This window comes from Stereum hirsutum (assembly GCF_000264905.1).
Source record: "Stereum hirsutum FP-91666 SS1 unplaced genomic scaffold STEHIscaffold_16, whole genome shotgun sequence".
Taxonomy (NCBI): Eukaryota; Fungi; Basidiomycota; class Agaricomycetes; order Russulales; family Stereaceae; genus Stereum; species Stereum hirsutum.
Window position 1 is genome coordinate 1,140,655 of NW_006763146.1, and position 17,608 is coordinate 1,158,262.

The 17,608-nt window shown below is 50.1% G+C and overlaps 4 protein-coding genes and 1 non-coding gene across 5 annotated transcripts; 2 read left to right on the plus strand and 3 right to left on the minus strand.

Moving 5' to 3' along the window:
* Window positions 1-1,536: 1,536 nt before the first annotated feature.
* On the minus strand, window positions 1,537-6,362 carry STEHIDRAFT_149766 (delta-12 fatty acid desaturase protein). The gene is made up of 20 exons (XM_007308977.1): window positions 6,309-6,362; window positions 6,168-6,226; window positions 5,953-6,110; window positions 5,794-5,889; window positions 5,262-5,733; window positions 5,090-5,184; window positions 4,045-5,033; window positions 3,693-3,970; window positions 3,621-3,628; window positions 3,489-3,554; window positions 3,373-3,423; window positions 3,148-3,308; window positions 3,059-3,079; window positions 2,916-2,998; window positions 2,730-2,845; window positions 2,657-2,670; window positions 2,380-2,521; window positions 2,266-2,314; window positions 2,129-2,196; window positions 1,537-2,052 (listed from the first exon to the last, which is right to left on the minus strand). Exons 7-20 carry the CDS (start codon window positions 4,074-4,076, stop codon window positions 1,810-1,812), a joined length of 1,332 nt encoding a protein of 443 aa, XP_007309039.1. The 5' UTR covers window positions 4,077-5,033; window positions 5,090-5,184; window positions 5,262-5,733; window positions 5,794-5,889; window positions 5,953-6,110; window positions 6,168-6,226; window positions 6,309-6,362; the 3' UTR covers window positions 1,537-1,809.
* A 116-nt stretch (window positions 6,363-6,478) lies between these two features.
* Window positions 6,479-7,857, plus strand: STEHIDRAFT_149768 (uncharacterized protein). Its single transcript, XM_007308978.1, has 2 exons — window positions 6,479-6,983; window positions 7,098-7,857. Exons 1-2 carry the CDS (start codon window positions 6,714-6,716, stop codon window positions 7,239-7,241), a joined length of 414 nt encoding a protein of 137 aa, XP_007309040.1. The 5' UTR covers window positions 6,479-6,713; the 3' UTR covers window positions 7,242-7,857.
* Window positions 7,858-9,393: 1,536 nt separating this feature from the next.
* STEHIDRAFT_t239 lies at window positions 9,394-9,468 on the minus strand. The gene has a single exon. It is a non-coding gene; the product is annotated as a tRNA-Met (tRNA).
* Window positions 9,469-9,658: 190 nt separating this feature from the next.
* Window positions 9,659-10,588, plus strand: STEHIDRAFT_149769 (uncharacterized protein). Its single transcript, XM_007308979.1, has 2 exons — window positions 9,659-9,745; window positions 9,849-10,588. The coding sequence occupies exon 2, from the start codon at window positions 9,905-9,907 to the stop codon at window positions 10,484-10,486; it is 582 nt and encodes a 193-aa protein (XP_007309041.1). The 5' UTR covers window positions 9,659-9,745; window positions 9,849-9,904; the 3' UTR covers window positions 10,487-10,588.
* Window positions 10,589-10,788: 200 nt separating this feature from the next.
* STEHIDRAFT_85510 (uncharacterized protein) lies at window positions 10,789-17,091 on the minus strand. Its single transcript, XM_007308980.1, has 27 exons — window positions 16,998-17,091; window positions 16,853-16,924; window positions 16,757-16,787; window positions 16,578-16,693; window positions 16,402-16,509; window positions 15,256-16,334; window positions 15,004-15,197; window positions 14,904-14,935; window positions 14,820-14,830; window positions 14,620-14,762; window positions 14,517-14,564; window positions 14,435-14,451; window positions 14,204-14,369; window positions 14,123-14,145; window positions 13,962-14,068; window positions 13,875-13,900; window positions 13,716-13,808; window positions 13,493-13,656; window positions 13,371-13,429; window positions 13,073-13,313; window positions 12,740-12,848; window positions 12,615-12,686; window positions 12,052-12,563; window positions 11,945-11,995; window positions 11,665-11,875; window positions 11,386-11,592; window positions 10,789-11,291 (listed from the first exon to the last, which is right to left on the minus strand). Exons 1-27 carry the CDS (start codon window positions 17,049-17,051, stop codon window positions 11,221-11,223), a joined length of 4,017 nt encoding a protein of 1,338 aa, XP_007309042.1. The 5' UTR covers window positions 17,052-17,091; the 3' UTR covers window positions 10,789-11,220.
* Between the last annotated feature and the right edge of the window lie 517 nt (window positions 17,092-17,608).

Genomic DNA, 17,608 nt, shown 5'->3' on the forward strand with positions numbered 1-17,608 from the left:
AGGTAATGACGACGACACGCACCGTTGGGAATGGGAGCGTAGCGCGTGGGTTGGTCGTCGTAAGGGTTGTAGAGGATGAATCTCTCTGGGTCACTCTCTATAGAGAGAGGGACAATGTGTCAGGCAATCTGTCCGTGAGGGGAATGCTATGTTCATACCAGGAGCCTCCACAAAGCGCTGATCAAGACGAGCAGATGGTGGTTGAATACTCGAGTTACAGTGATAAGCTCGGAGAAAACATACTGTTTGATATTCCCCATCATACTCCAAATCTGTAGAGGAACCCGCAAACTTGTCTGTAACCTGAGATACCGCCACCCGTGGTGATGCCGCGCGGGAGTCGGGAGAGAGGAAGGGACGATCTGACATCGCGGAGAAGGGGGGTGTTGTAGTCATCTGTTCTCGCTCTGATATAAAGTCATGCCGTCAAGCTCAACATCGAGGACAGCGCAAGACGTATGCACGCAGAATGGCACAAATAGAGGGTGTCGTATAGGCGAAGGCATGCTCACCTTTGATTTTGGCCTTGTCGGTGGAGAACCTGATGACAGGTTTCGCAGAGGAAGAGAGAGACTCTATGATGGGGGAAGAAGTCATGTTAGTGAGGAAAGATGTTCAGGATCCGCCAATATTAATATGCAGGTAGATAGCCACGGTGATCGAGGTGGCAGCCTCTATCAAGATGGGTGGCTCACCTACACAGAGAGATCAGCAGGAGCGTGAGACTCGGGGGTGTGAAGCGAGGTGAGGCTGTCCCAGACTCAGAACTGATGGGAGAGCAGAAGTAAAGAGGAAGATATGTAGTAAGAGAACCCAGGTACCCTGTGCCCCTTGAGCGTTTCTTAAATATACGCGATCCGGTATGCCCAGGACCCAAATGCACTAGTAGCGCCTGGTCCAATGTTTCTCTGTCATTGCACAATCGCAAGAGCGTCAACTGACTTATCGCCACCCGAGTCGAGGTACACGATTCCCAAAGCCACGACTTCAAGACTCGATGCAGTGCGATAGTCAATAGATAGAGAGTGGCATATGTCAGCGTGTCTCACTGCTTGTGGTGGGCTCGACTCGATCAGTAGGATAACAAGAGTTAGACTTGGAGTATTCCACCGCCACTGAAAACACACCAGGCAAGATGTCGACCCGATGGCAATATTGGATTCAATCAGTGGTGTTCTCCTTTGTACATACACTCAGGACGCATCGGATGCATCTTGTTTCCGAACGCTCAGTGGCAATACATTCCGCTCGTGCACATTGCGACGAAGAATATCCACTACGGGCGCATTCGACAAGAAGGCTAGAACAAGACCCCCGTAGCATGAGACTGGGAAGGAACATCGTGCAAAAGAAAGATCAGACCGTCCAACCCGCGGTGAGCGCTTTCGGTGGCCACAACACCGGCTGCCACGCGAGCCATCAGAGCGCCGAACACTCGGCAACTGTGGCGGGCAGACATACAGCTGACTTCAACGTAGTGATAACTACCTACATTGGCATCCGAAGGTGAGCTCTACGCTTCGCTGAGCAGGAGAAAAAACACATGAATTGAAAAAGCAAAGCATCGTGATGAAAACAACGGACAAAATCAAGGCTAGTGATGTTACAATCCTCCAAGTGGCACACTGAATCATCCCCGTCAGCGGTATAAAGTAGGGTTAGTGAGTCGCGGCGACTGATTATACAGCAGCGATCAACGCACTCAAAATTATAGTAAAACAACATCTCTTTAGAATCATAGAAGAAACAGAACAAAACACAGCTCCAAACACGCTTGTTGAACACCCTAGGATGTCCTCACTCTTCAATTTAGTTCTCGACCATTATCACGTCTCCGTGGGCTCTGCTGGCTTTACCCGGACCCTCGCTTATAGCGCCCTTGCCATCCGTGGAGGTCGTCTGCATGACAGTCATCGGCTGTAATTGGCCTAATGCGCCAGGTGCGAGCTCTCGAACAGCATCGCCGGATTTGTTCTTGTAGAAGACAATCCCACCGCCTTCTTCGATGAACATGCATTGAGTGAAGGAGCGCCAAAGAGCGCAGAAGGAGTTCTACATAGCATAACGATTGAGTTTGAGGCACTGACGGTACCAGTATGAGAAGAGAGGGAGGAAAGGGATGACGCACGGTAGAGTCGTAATTGTAATCGTCCTTTAGGACCGTACGAATACATTTTGTGATTTCTGGCGCGTTATCTATTGTAGCAAAGCAAGTCCATAGGATGAGCAGAAGAAGCAGCGTCGGATCAGAAGCACGACACTCACAAAATGGTGCGCTCGCGAAGAAATGGTGCGCGACGTGATCATGAGAGATCTGTAAAGGTTATACCGTCAGCTCTTCGACATCCAACACGATGGCAGTGGGTAGATTGTTCGTACGTTATGCAGGAAGAACCTTCCCATCCATCCCAAAAGCGGTCGGTCGACGGTGGCAGCCGCTCCCCGCAAAAATGTCCACTCGGATCCGTAGTAATGTGGGATCGTGGGATCGGAATGGTGGAGGAAGGTGAACATCACTGTGCGAAATGTTCGTGATTAGCAGTGGTTTACGGACGGAACAGAGTCTAGAGAGTGGACGTACCGATCCTGATAAAAGTCGAACGGAGAGATCCTAGGTTATAGGCTGCATGGTGAAGTAAAGGAGAAACGGACATACCAGTGATTTGTGAACTGCAAAGCTTCGTGTTAGATGGGCATCTCGAAAGCAGTAGGTCCAAAACGATGCTTACCAAGTACGGAACAAAGTAATACATGCCGACAGCACCCCATCCGACGTAACGCGCGATGTAAATTAACAAGCCTGCCATGGCCGTGATTCCGATATCCGATAGAATAATAGAGTTGCCTAAACACGATCGCATGCACCACGACGTTAGAGATGAAATCAATATAAAAGAGGGCTGGACGAGAGTTACGCTGATGATCCTTGAATAGGGGAGAGTATGGGTTGAAGTGGTTAGTCCCCGGTGGATACATCTTAGACCCGAGTACATTTCGTCTGTGCGGTGCAAACGTAAGTACTTACAAAGTATCTGCTAAAAATATATGTTACACTCACGAAAGGTAGAGCCACCAGCCCCTATGGGGAGATAGGAAAGACAAAGAATTAGTCAACAAACGCTGTGTATATAAATGGAGACAGCGCACAGTCCCTGCATAATCAACACTCTACTTAAGGTCCACAACGGCGTCTCTTCAAAGACCTCGGCATAGTCCGCTTTCTTAGCTTCCTTCTGAGAAGGCAAGCCATAGTGCTCTCGCTGGTGAGGAATATAGTTCTCGTCACGTTCGATAGAGGCTGTCGCTTTCTTTTAAGGTCAAGATGGAGTTGTAAGAAAGATAAGAACGAGATGGGGCGGCGAAAGTACGAACATGATGAGCATGGTGAGTGGCACGCCACGCATAGTATGGGGCCAACAAAAACTACATAACAAAATATAGGTCAGCGGGGAGGAGAACAAAGACAGGAGAATGAGATGGAATCTCACAGAATGAAGTGTGAATCCAACGATATGATTTGCCATTGACGAGTCAAATAGTGTTGCGTGCCCAGCCTATTTCGCGTACAGATTGGCTTTCAGCAAGATGATCCTCCATGGAGAAAGTTCGAATAATCATACCTCATGTCCTGTACCAATCGCAGTCAATATCTCCATCATCTCAGTGCTAAAATGGAACCAAACACGACTCACCGAGACAGAACATCCCTGCGCCTACTAGGCCCTGGAACCACCAGTACGTTCCCCATGCTGCCGCCTTTACGAGGCAGCTCAACCAGCCTCGCGTCGGATCAATGACATTGGCTAGCCAGTCAATCCGAGTGGCGAGGAGGAGGAACACGCAGGCGAGAAGAATGTCGCGGAGGACATAGAGTGATGCACGGAAGGAGGATCGTTGAAGGAGTTGCTTGGGGACGACGTCATGGATTTGTTTGAGCGTGAATGTGGGAGGGGAGAAGGGTTTCGATGCACTTGGGTACGGTCAGTACAGTGATCTTAGAGTCTTATCCAGGCAGCGGTGATTGAAAAGGGGGGTATAACGTACCGAGCTTCGTACTCAGGAGCGTTGCAGAACATTATGTGGATAGAGCACGAGCACAGAGGTAGGGCGGAGACCGATGTGGACCTGGTGAAGAGAAGACACCTTCGCAGAACCAGACTGGTATATATACAGGACGCCCACTAGGTTTCGCCGTGCATCCTGTCTCATACATATGACATTCAAGCGAAAACATGTCTTCATTTCGGCTGTCCAGAACTGCCCCAGTGGTGCGGTCTTGACAACAAACTACGGTCTGAATCCCGAGTGGAGTATGACGGAACAAGACTATAAGTTTCATAGAGAGATTGTGGATGAGAGTAGGCGTCGATTTAGCAGGAGATGCCTCATTGCAGTGACGAGAGTTTGAGACCCTAGCACAGAGGCGCCTCGCTTTGATACATGTTGCAAGATCAGACCTAGATCATACCGTAAGAGAGGGGCAAGAAAGAGCAGGCTCGGTCGAATGTCCGAGGCAGTTGGCGATATGCGATGACTTAGTCGACAGAAGGCAGGATTAGGCTCCTTTGCACGGATATGGTCACATGTGTTGGAAGCGGAGTCGTCGGCATGTATTATTTGCTTGGCCAGACTCCTGGATTGTCATCTACTGAAGACCGCTGTCAGTTGGGCTTTGAGAACATAAAAGGCGGAGGAGAAACTGAAGTTCATGGGATGGCGAGATCGCAGGGAGGTGCAACCGAAACATTGAACTGTTCATCGATGGCAACAAGTTCAGAGCCTCGATGGATTAGCCATACAATAACGGCATTGCGACAACCCGATGTGCATGAGAATCTTCGCTTCTGCACGGTAAAACCTGTGCGCGGATCAATGAACAATGGTCACACGTTTAAATGTCAATCATCATCCGCAAATTCGGCTTGAGCAGCTCTCATAGGCTCGAACAATCCATGTTGGTCCCCAAGTCCATATGTGAGCGTCATTCGCTGCAATGCCGAGGGCGCAGTTGAATTATCGGCCTCGAGCTCAAGCTGCCGAAAATGTTCACATGAGGGAGGTGACATGGAGGGATGGACGGCGGACGTACTAGAGAGATGATATCGTCCAAGAGATGAGCCTGGGCAACGGCCATGCCCGCTAGTCCATTATAGTTTGCATTAACGATATGCACATGGAAGTGATCTGACAGTTGACCATACATGTGAGTACCACATTGTCAAAAGTAACATCACTGGCGAGAAAGACGTCCTGATGCTTACAATAGCTAGGCTGATAATGCACGTAACACTTCACCTCACTCTCCTCGAGGCCCCATCCTTCTTTGACGGCCCTCTTCGCCTCCTTCCTTATCTTCTTTAGCATCCCTAGATGTTTGCGCTCGAGATCTCTTAGGCTGCGGATGTTGGGAGAGAGAGATATGGCGACTAGGTAAAGGGAGGAGACGGTCTTTAAGTCCCATTTCATGTCGGGGAGGATGAGGAAACCTTCGTCTGGGTCTGTAGTGGCGGAGGAGCGGTAGAGGACTTTGTCGGCTTCAGAGTAGCCGGAGAGAATGTCTGTGACCCTAGAAAAACCAAAACATTTTTTCTTCAACTAGATGCGGCCAAGTGTGTGAAAGGAGATAACGCACCACTTAGTACGAGAAGTGGGAAAGCCATCGATATAGGGCTTGACGATTTGCTCGTAGAGGGTTGGCGTCTCGTGTACAAGGTATACTTTCTGCGTGGAGTACTAGAAGCAGCTGCAAGTGAGCTTAGCTGCTCATGTGAAGGTTGATTTCTCGGACAATACCTTCTTTATGTGTATCTCTGTTGCTGGACAGATTACATTGATTTTCACATCAGGTCTTTCTTCCGACGATGCTAGCCATCCGAAGAGCCACGTATACTACATCACATCCAGGGTCATCGTCACTACGATGTTTACGAGGAAGCAAAAATGTACACATACGATATCGTTTGTCTCGATTTGCTTGACCTTCTCGACCAAGTCATCAGAGAAAGACGGTAATGCGGTCTTCTCTATCCGGACGATGGCGAGTGTCGTCGATGACGAGGTGAGAGACTCTGGATATTTTCCTAAGAGAGTGACGCTACGAGAGATAGGATCTAATAATATGAGCAATAGTTACGCGAAGCAGAACAATAATCAGCACAACGGCGTACCTTCATTGAGAACCCGTTCGAGCTGAAATTTGGAGAGATCAAAGCTCATGACTTTGGAGCTGCATTATGTAGGGCGTCGGAAACATAGATGACGTGAATGCTGTAGTCACCAATACAACGAAGACGAGAAGACGGGCTCACCGTGCAGTACGTTGTTGAAGACGCTGTGGAGGATGAGGACAAGTTACACTGTCCGGTAAGCAGAGAGCCCAATAGCACCTCCTTTCCCACGACCTGTTCCTGGGACAAATCAACTTCGCGCCACGAGCCTTTCTGCACTGCACCCACACAGCTCGCTTAGACTACCTTTACTATCCTCGTCTCACAGGCCTCGACGTCGCAGTCCTTCACTGGTCTGCCGAGTCGTCTCTTTTGTACACAACAATTATTCGCGTCGGACAATTGCATCATATCTAATTGTCTTCTCTTGACACACCTACCCCACATCATCTATTCTCACCGCGACACATTCAATTATTTGCTGCGTTCCACCACTGCTCTTACTCTCTCGACTCTCGACTCCCGGGAACGTCTTCGACAGACAAGATGTCCGACCCTACTCGCGCCGCTCAAGCTCCAGAGGACTGGGATCGCTCTGAGTCCGATATTATAGACTCCGCATCCTCGTCTGCACGCGTCGCGTTTCCGTCTGACGGGCAGGCGGAAGAGAACGGGGATGGGGCAGTGGAAGGGGAGGGAAGTCAGAGAGGGAAGAGGACATTGAGCGAGCTATTGAAGTTGCATGCCGCGAAAGGGTCCGACAGTAATTTCAGTGCGGAAGAGGCGACGCGGGTGGCAGACGTGTTAGGAGAGTGGGTGAGTGTTCTTTTCTTATACATACCTATAATCTATTGCTTTGGCCTTGGGCGTGACTGTTGCTCAAGCGCAATCCTCGTACTCGAACGGCAATACTGACATGTCATGGCGCAGATAAACTCAGGTTCCTCACCATATGAGGGGGAAGACGACTTTTTCGCCCGAGCACAGGATGACTCGTCAGTATCACGGCAGCGCACACCAGCCCTCGACTCGCGCCCCAGAGGGCAGAGCGATTCCGGCGTTGGAAAATCATGAATGGGGGGTTTAGCCGTTCAGCACAACCTAACGCACCCATCAACTCTTCGTCTCGCTCTGATCAGCTCTCCGCCGCATCTGCATCTGCACCGTACTATTGCTTTCTCTATGAACTGTTCTCCGAAATCGTCAAGCAACAATGCCTTTTTTCTCCCTCACACCAGCGGCGTCAACACCCTCATCAATGACTTCTCGTTTCCATCATTCTGGGTTTTACGAATTCTCTGCTCGCTTCTCTTATTGTCTTGTTAGCAGTCTCGTGTCTTGTTTCTTACTTCTGATTTCATTATTTCTTCTCCGTTGACGACAGTGACATGACCTTTACGACCCGTTCACGACCCCGCTACGACCTTAGAGTTATATATCTAAGTACCTTCCCCAGTCTCCACTTCCGACCGCCATTCGTCCCGACCTTTCGCCCCCGCATTTCCTTGCACTATTTATCCACTCCCCTCTTATTGCTTGCTTTTCCTCTTCCTCTTCCTTTTCTTTTTTCCTTTTCCTTCTTCCCTTTGGTCCTGCGAACGGGTCGGAACGGCGAGATTGGGGACGGACTGGGACGTCGGCGTGGCTCTTTGTGGACCTCTTTTGGACGCTGCCCTATAGTAATGATTCTTGCAAACTAACACGATCGCCTTTCAAAATTCTTCGTGAGTCTTGTCACTCGTTCCTCGATCCCTTAATCGAAGCAGCTAATTGAAACCATGACGATTGATCTCCCACAGAACCTTCAGGCTGCTGCTTACACGGAGTTTCGTTCACGGATTATCGCTAGTTCAAGTTACTTGCTCATGGATGGATTGTGTATTTTGTGCGTGCGAGTGCTTGCTGAGAATGATGATGCTCGCATTGCTATGTCCCTGACGTCTATCTAACCTCGATGTCATTGAAGATGTGGTATATTGTCATCTGAATTCGTTGTGGAGCAGATGGAACGACATGGTGAACTTGGAGATTCTGAGTGTACTGCGTGCAGAAGCCTTGCTTGAATTCGTTGCTGCAAGGGGGTAAAACAGGGATAGTTATATCAAATAAAAATCTCCGACCGTCGTATTTGTCGACAGTTTTGATGATAGAGCTGCCGCCGCTGGTCTTAGCCTCGTACTGTGGCGGACTAGGATCCTGGACAGATGGGCTTTCTCGCTCATTTAATCAATGTCCTGTCTATGACCTGCAAACTAAATGGCACATTTAGGTAGTCCGACATCTATTTAAGTATATTTACATCTATTTAGAGAGCTTGATGCAGTAAACCATCGTCAATGAATATTTTGCGACGACGAGTGGGGAAAGTGGCAAAACAGGGAAGCTGGACGCGCGCCGAAAGGGCCCGGCTATTGCCGAATGAGTGGCGAAAAAGATGTCCAAAGGCGCCACACCCCCTTGCCCACCGATTTCGTACACATAATCGTTAGACGACCAACGGCAAGAAGTACCCATAGCATTTTAATATACATCATTCTATCTGCATAAATATTTGTGGGGTGCTGCACGACTTTCTGCGCTCAAAATTCATTCGGATGTTTGAGAGGTGCAAAATCGGTCATTTCTATAAAATCGTGCCGTCTAGAAGCCAAACAGTCTGTTAAAAACAAGCAGACCTTGGCAGAAGGATTATTTTGTTGGGGCTCCAAGACCATAAACTTTTTGTATGAGGAAGATCATGGATGCTGGAGCTAGAGCCTCACGAAGTGGGAGCCTCTTGTGGTGCTTTAGCCAGAGGATCCCCTCAACAAAAGATGTCCCATGCAAAAGTAGGCAACCATGGTCTGCCAGAATAATTTGGAATCACTTCTGGCATGTCCTCATATATACCCCACATAGATTTTTACGAGCATATACGCTGATATTAAAGGCGAGTCGAGGTGTCCATGTCGGTCGAGCTCTCTGCATGTGGCAAAATTGCCACACAAACCCCATCTCCGGCAACATTTCACCATCTTCTACAAAATACTCACAAGGATCACACAAAATATTTTTACAGATCACACGGGACAATGTAGGCCTACAGGTTATCTAGAGCGATGAAGGCACGAATATATGTGCTTAAAATTCCAGAAACATTTGTCCAGCTTCTATGTCCGTCCAGCTTCCTAGTCCGCCACAGTACCTGCGTGAACATCAAAAATATTGCTCTGGGACCGTTTTCGATTAGCAGCACCTCGTTTCGATCGAGGGACCTCAGGGTTATGGGCCCTGCGCGCTATACCAGCTGCGCCATGCTGCTGAGAATTTATATCATTGTACCCATATAAACTACGCTTTGGGGACTGGACAGTAAAAGGGGCTAAAGGAAAATGACGTCGGCGTTGAAGATGCAAAAATGACGTAGGGCTGTCAACTAAAGCGCCGCTCGCCAGCAGACGTCCGTGCATACATAAACGCGTCCTGCTTCAAATCATTTCCAGCACCATCTTCTGCCATTCTCTATCCCTAAGTACCACCCATCTGACAGCGAGAATACTTGCTTGTGGTTTTACTATTCGTTGTGCGAATAATTTCTGGTATTTTGTTTTCTCATTTAAAGCCGTTATGATGTCTATTGTGAACTGACGTTCCTCCCTTCCCGCACCACTTCACTCTCCCCGCCACTTATACACTTATTAGGTACTCACAACACCCTCTCTCAACAAAGCAAACCATTCTCCAAATCAGGATCCAACATGCCCAAGAAAGATCCAGGACCGCCGCAAGGCGAAGGCAAACGCACCATGCACAAAGACGTCCCGAATCAACAATCCCGCGGCATCCAAAACGTCACCGCACCCCTCTACAAATCCAGCACAAGCTCCTTCGTCTACGTCCTCTCCACCCTCGCGGTCATCATCTTTGCCTGGTACGCCTACAAGGGCGTCTCCGTCGCCTCGAGCGTCGTAAGCAACGCTTCACCCTTCGGCTCGTCGTCGACGTCTTCTTCTAAATCTGGTGACGTACCAGTGAATGTGGGAGAGAGAAGAGCTGCGAGAGAGGAGGGCGTGGGCGGCGAAATGAGCGTGGAGAGACATATTGAGGAGTTGGCGAAGGCGTTTGGGATGCCTTCGAAGGATTTGGCGGGCGCGATTGCGGGAGCGGTGAGGGAGCATGTGCCACCGTCGAGTTTGAGTTCGGTTTCGAAGAAAGCAGAGAAGACGGGGGGAAGTAAAATTCTTGATGAGTTGACGGGGGAAGCGGGCGAGGGTGAGGATGCGGCATCGTGGACAGACACTTTGGGTACGGTCGTAGGCATGGATGATATGCCGGTGTGAGTGTAAAATGTATCAATAGACGCTTCAGACGTCTCCCCACAAAATAGTTTGCCACAACCACAATGTAGTATTCAATCTCGACGTTGAACTCTGTGATTCAGCCAGACAACCAGACAACCAGGGGAGCGCCAAATGGTGAAACAAAATACATAGCATTGCAGCAAAGAAGGCGAAAGACATACAGCAATGCACTAGTAACAACAACATAATCATCGCAACAAAGACGACTCGGAAGGACGTACGAAGGCATTTACAAAGAGCGTAAACGAATATATGAATGTATAGGCTAAGACAGTTGCGAAGGATTACCAACGAACACGGAAGGAGCAGGAATATAAGGCCATGTAACGCTATGGGTTTTCTATGATACTCTACACGCCCCGCACTGCGATGAGCGTGGAAGGGACGACCAAGAAAGTGAAAATTCAAGGAAGCAGGGAATGCGCATGAATAAGGTAAAACTGGGGGTGCAAGCATATTTGAATAAGAACGAATGGCGAGTCTTTGGGCAACGGATAGTTCGCAACACCAGTGAGGCCGAGCGAGGCAGAAAGCGAGAGTATGAGAGGAAATGATAGGAGCTTCAGAGCAGACGCAATAATCAAGACTTTGTCCCATGGAATGTGGGGAATTGGGCTGTGAAATAGGAAAATACTGCAATGGTTTGTCGAGATGGACGCAGGGGTATACTTCGGTCCGAACTTGCGACCGAGACTTGAGGCATCGGCCTTCATCTAGTCGTCGTCGAGCACCTCTCCGCGACCGTTCAAACCGAATAAATTCGCGAGCTCTTTCACGCTCAAACCTATAAGTACCGAAACAGGTCAGCATTGGACTTCGCGCCACACGCCACACACCATGCGGAATGAGCAAAAGACGTATTCGAAGGGCGAACTTACGGCCGATCTTCTTCCCAGTACCCTCTCCGAGACTACCATCCGCCAAATTCTTCTTGCGGTCCTGAATGGCCAAGATACGATCTTCCACCGTGTTTGCAATGACCAGTCGATGGACGAAGACGTCTTTCAGTTGTCCGAGACGGTGCACACGGTCGAACGCCTGGCTCTCGACGGCTGAGCTCCACGCAAGGTCCAAGGAGATAACACCTACACAGAGGTCCCGGGAACATGTTAATATTGGTGGGCGTCAGGTGGAAAGTGCTGATAGAGGGTGCTTACGGTTCGCACGAGTAAGATTAAGCCCCACTCCTCCGCATTTGAGCGACAAGAGCATGACCTTCGACTTCTTCTTTGCCATAAAGTGGCGGACAGCGAGATCGCGCTGAGTTCGTGACATATCGCCTTGGTACTTGACGTGGGGAACGCTGCGTTCGGTCAAGTAGTCGGACACCAGCGTAAGGCAAGAAGTCCACTGAGAGATGACAATAGTCTTCGAGTAGGGAGGAATTTTGAAGGAGGTGAGTAGAGAAAAAAAATCCTGGAGACCGACAAGACTAACCTTGTCATCCGGGTGCTTTTCGGCCCAATCCGTGAGGAGCTCCATCATGTGCTGCGTAGACCTATCAGTACCACTCACAGTAGCAAGCAAAAGAACTAGAAACTTACCTTCATCTTCGTGCTGGGAAGGAAGCGAGGCATCATCCTGATCTGCTCCTTCGGAATGTCCGCCATGATAGGCGACGGCCTGCCGAACAATACTTCACCGTCTTCGCTCTCCTCCGCCTCCTCGTCACTGTCAAGGACTATCGCCCTCTTCTTGCCCAAACGCTTGCTCAGTCGCTTTCTAGCAACCTTCTCGTCCTCACTATCCTCATCCTCATCAGCGATGAAGTCGCTTAAACCGTCGTCCTCGGAAGAGTGCTCTTCGTCGTCCTCGCTGTCGACGTAGGGCTTCTTCCTCTTGCTCTTCGGGATAGCTTTGCCTTTGCCTTTGCCCTTGTCTATGAGGCCTTCTAAGATCTCCATCTCGATATCAGAGTCAATCCGCTCGTACTTGGGTTGACGAGTTGGTTGGGCGGGACGAGGGTTGATGGCAAGCTCGATCTCCTCATCTGTAGGCAGGAAAGCAGACCGGGAATATAGCTTTCTCGCGCTGATGGCAGACCTACATTCAGGGCCTGTACGACTGTCAAAGAAGGCTATGGTGGATCGATTTAGAGGGTACTCACATGCACGTTCATCCTCCTTATATTTGATTGTCTCGGTCGGATCCTCGGCGCGAGGGAGATCCAAATAGTTTTCTGGTAAAAGATTGAGCAACCCGCTGCGTAGATATATGAATAACAAGACGTACGGATGCAGTCACGGCAGAATGTATGCGTGCAGGGCGTGACGACCGCAGCCGTAAAATTATCAAAGCATATAGAGCATTCCTCATCGCCGTCAGCGATAGCGTCCTTGGACTATGAGATAGAGACCAAGAAAAGTTAGCACCCCAACGACGATAAAAGGGACAATGTTAAAAGTTGGTATATGCTGCACGACGGACACAGATAACGAAGTTCTGGTAGCTCGTTGCTATTATGTATGTGCGAAGACGACATGCCTCGGCCGCGCCACACAACGCCGTTCGTCTTGTCACAGTTGGAACTATGGAACAATATTCCTGCGCGAAATGTAGACGTACCTCTTTCTCCGCCTTGACTCTATCGACCATGATCTCGCGAAGTTTGTGCTTCATCCTCGCTACGAAATCTAAGGATACCTCTCTCCTCGCCCTCGCAAGCTCTGCTTTCGCATCACCGTCTAAATTCTCGTCATCTTCTTCATCACCAATGACGAATGCACGGCCGTCCTCTTGAACAAGGCTTGCATGTGAGCAGATCTGGCGGAGCCGCAAAAGCATGACCAAAACATGTGAATAGTTCCTAGACAACATACACGTCAGTTTTTACATCAACCTGCTAATAAGGAATCGAACGCACTTGAGGACAGTGCCCGCCCGAAGGAATCGATTGAATTTCACTTGTGCGCTCGTTTCATACTAAAGGCCAGAAGCGTCAGTCGGATGCATAGAGCCAAGAGGAGACCAATATAGAGGTATTACCGCTTTATAAATCTCCTGTTCCTCCTGCGTGAAGGTAAGCTTCGTAAGTTGCACCTCCTTGGGAGGCAGCTCAATGAGCGGTTTGCCGTCGAGCTTCGTATCCTTCTTGCGGCGGACAAGGAAAGTAGCTAATATAGCTTGCAGGCGACTGGAAGCCAAGGTGGCTAAGAGAAAGAAGTGAGTTATCTACCCTGACATGCTCATGAGAAGAGCTCCAACATACCGCGCTTCTTCTCATGCTTCGCGATATGGTCATTGAATTCCGTCCAATCGTACCACGGACGAATTCTGAGGAACCGAATGTACCCATAAGCATCTAATGATAACCAGCTCGTTAACTCGCAAGTTCACGGAGGAGTATCCAGGGAGATAGCGGTCTTACCAGCTAGACAGTTGATGATGGGCGTGCTGTAATGGCAAAAAGCACGCTCGGTCAGTCGTGGTATCTATAAAAGAAGAAGGTACATACCCAGTCAATGCCCAACGATATTCCGCATCGAGGAACGTCACAGCACGAGAGACGCGGGTCATGCGGTTGCGGATACTTTGAGCTTCGTCGAGGACGACACGATACCACTGGAACAAGATGAGAAGACGATCAGAGTAAAGGACCGAGGACTATACACCCACCTCGACATTCAGAAGTAGGCCATCTAGGATGTGGCAACGAGGTTAGAACAAGGCTAAGGAACAACAGCAGTCTGCACGTACTGCATTTCTTCTTTTTCCTTGGCTTGCTTTTGGCATCGCTGTCGTCGGTGGATTCGTTGACAATCCATTCATTCTCCTCCCTCTTCTTTGCCTTGGCCTTCTTCTTCGCTCTGGTCTTCGCTCTTGCCACTTCTGCCTCAGGATCTGCATACTCGTTTGCGAGTGTCTGCGTGACATGACAGTAAGTGAATGCGTCTATACAATCAGAGCGATTTAAAAAAAAACACGTACATGATAGGTCGTCAATACTACCCAAGATTCGTGGCGAATCAGCGAGCGAGCACATATAGGGATCGATCACGATTGGACGCACCGACATCATACCTCATCAGCTCCGCCCTCGTCTTGGGTTTGCTGGAACCTGAAGAAAACACGGTAAACAACCCTAGTACAGCATCAAGAAGGGGATCACTTGCCGTGATATACGACACACTGCAAACCACAGTTCGTCTTCAACTCTACTTCCATCTGCCATTGATCAAGCAGGGCCACCGGTGCAATAATGAGTGTCGCTTTGCGGCGCTGATCCGTCGGTCGATTCGCAACCATCGTGGCGATCCTACATATGAATTTGGTTACATGCACCAGCAAAAAGAGTCGGCGGCGAATCACTCACATTTGGACCGTCTGTCTCCCGGCAGTGTGCAAACAAAGTATCAATGAGCATTCTCCAGAAGCACCAGAAGCCGAAAGAACACACCTTGCCCAGTCCCATCTCATCAGCGAGCAAACCTGCGAAGATTCAACGCAGCAAAGATATAATGAGAATGCAGAATACATGAGAAGCGAGAAAGCCTTACCGCCTTTACTGTAGCCTCGCTCGCGATCAATCATCCATGCCACACCGATCATTTGATGAGCCATCAATGCGACGACCATGCCGGGCAAGGGGGCGAACATGTCCGGGAGACCCAACTTCCGAACAGCGTCGTCTACCGTAGCGTTGCGGTCGAATTGCTCAGCATTTCCAGCGGCGATGAGGAACTTGTCGATACTAGAAGAAGTTATATCAGTATAGATTGCTCATAAGGGTGATGAGCCGATGCACTTACTCATCAGCTCTAGCCTGAGGCCCTGCAAACGTATCCCTTCCACGACCATGCCACGCACCGGTCTCATCGTACGTCCCGTCATCGTAGTCCATCGGAACGTGGCCCTGGACATACCTGTTGACATCGGCGAGGAAGTCGTTTCCAGGAGGGGCAGGAGCCGGCGGGGTTCCCGCACCTTTCGAGCCAGAGGCAACCGGCATTGGAGAAGGGTCCCTTTTGACGGTCGGCTTGCGGTCCTCGCCCATGGGCACAGTTGAAGGTGCATGAATGACACGCCTGGGGGCGCAAAAGAATGGCTTCACGTCTGGCTCCGGAAGACGTATATTCGAGCCGGACGCAATCGCTGGCGCTTGGACCTCAGGTCCAGGCCAAATGGCGAGAGCCCTATCAACAGGCTCCCGCTTGACTGAAGGGAGACCGTAGAGAATTGGGTCCCTGTCCTCCTTCGCCAGAGAGCTGCCGTGGCGAGAAAGTGTCTTCGCCGTCGGGAGTCGTTTGGTAAGTGAATCCTTCTGCGCGTTGAGTCGCCTCTTCTCCTCGGCCAACTTCGCAATTCGAGTGTGGTCGCTTTTCGCCTTAAATTTCTTGGCGCTGGCGCGATTGAGCTTGTTGGTGCAGCTGTTGAGAGAACGTTGAATGTCCTCGATCTCTTCGCGGAGATCCGACTGGTCCTCTGCAGGTTTAGAAGGAGACTTGGTGGTGACAAGTTCGCCGGAGGAATAGTGGTTGAGCTGAGACAACGGCTTGCCAGACCTTGCGGGGGTTGAGGGAGCATCGCCGATAGTGAGTCTCGCCTTCTTGATTGGAGAGCCGGACTGTTCATCACCCTGGCTAAGGTCGATTGTGTCATGCCGTTCCAGCTTGACGGGGAAAGGAGCAGGATGTGGACGCTTGCGGGAAATTAAAGCGCCGCTGTCAGACAAAAGAGAGGGATGTTCCCGGGGTTCGCTTTTGACGACATCTCTTCCGGTAGGGGACGTTGTCGGCGTGGTGAAGGGAGAACCGGAGCCCATGCTTGTACGGGCCCTGGCTTGGAGAAGTGGTCGCATGGGTGTCGATGGGTTTGTGGTGCGAGAGAGCTGTTGGTAGATCAAAACACAGTCAGCTATACGCTCATTTATATATTTCAGAGACAAAGAAACGAACGAGGTTGGCACTGGACTTAGGGCCCTCGATTTTGACACGTGCGCTCCTTTGTGGCGACTCGGACTCGGACTCGGACTCGGGGTCGGAGTGGTGGGCCGCCAAATGGACCTGAAACGTCGTGGCATTGTAAACAAGGTGGTTTGGAGAGCGGCACTAGCCGGTGAACAATAGCGTACCCTATAAGCGGACAATGAGCCCACTCCTTCCGAGACCCCGCCATCTTCGGAGGAAATGCGGGCGACGAGGGGCACCCGTTTGTGGCATCCGTTCTCGTGGCAAGTAACAACGCCGTCTGGCAAGTCAATACGGTGTGTAAGAAGGAGACCACATTGAATATTCTTTGACTGCCACTTACATCCTCGTCCGGCTTCGATCTCGACCGTGAACTGCAGCGTCTATCAGTCGAATCCAGCACGGAAGACTAGAAAAAAGAGTGTGTCAAGAAACCTACATCAATCTTGTCAGGCCAGAGCGATATATGCTTCTTCAGCTCTTGTAAGTATGCCTCGGGTACTCCTTCGATCTGCGAGGGTAACAATGAGAGAGCTATCGCAACGAGCCATGACTAAGTGCCAGTGGCAGAATGCAGTCCTCACCGATTGTAGCTGTTTCCTTGCCAACGCCAACAGCTCTACCTGAGAGAGCAGCATGGCTTGGACGACGTGAGGGGAGCAAATGCTCACGGGTGGCGGTGGGGGGAAGAAATGAGGTGGTCGTGCATAAGTCGCGTCGCGCACAGTTTTGAACGCGACATAGATGTTTGGCGTCAGTCGCGTCGCGAACCCCTGTTTTCTCGCGTTCAAACTCCGAACTCCGCGTGCCACTTCGCCGTTTCTTGTGTGGCCCACAGAATAACCTTCATTCCCCGCCCAAGTATAGAGGAGGGGAGGGGTGTTAATTACGAGGTAAACACTCTCCTCAAAAGGTCGCGATAGATATTGTTCAATGTCACAAAAATTCACTGAGAACAAAGCAGCATTTAAGCTAAACACCGCACATATGATTCTAGTAAGGAAACGTCGACGCGGGAGGACGAGCAATGACCTGTACAGCGAGTCTAACAGATCAAGAGTTTGACAGCTACCAAGAGATCATCGGCGATAGACACAAGCACGATTTTCTAGGATATATAGCCTTTCGAAGAACTCAAGGGCAAGATGAAGTAGGATTACCGCTGAGAGGCTTCCCGATCCAATCGGCGGAGTGA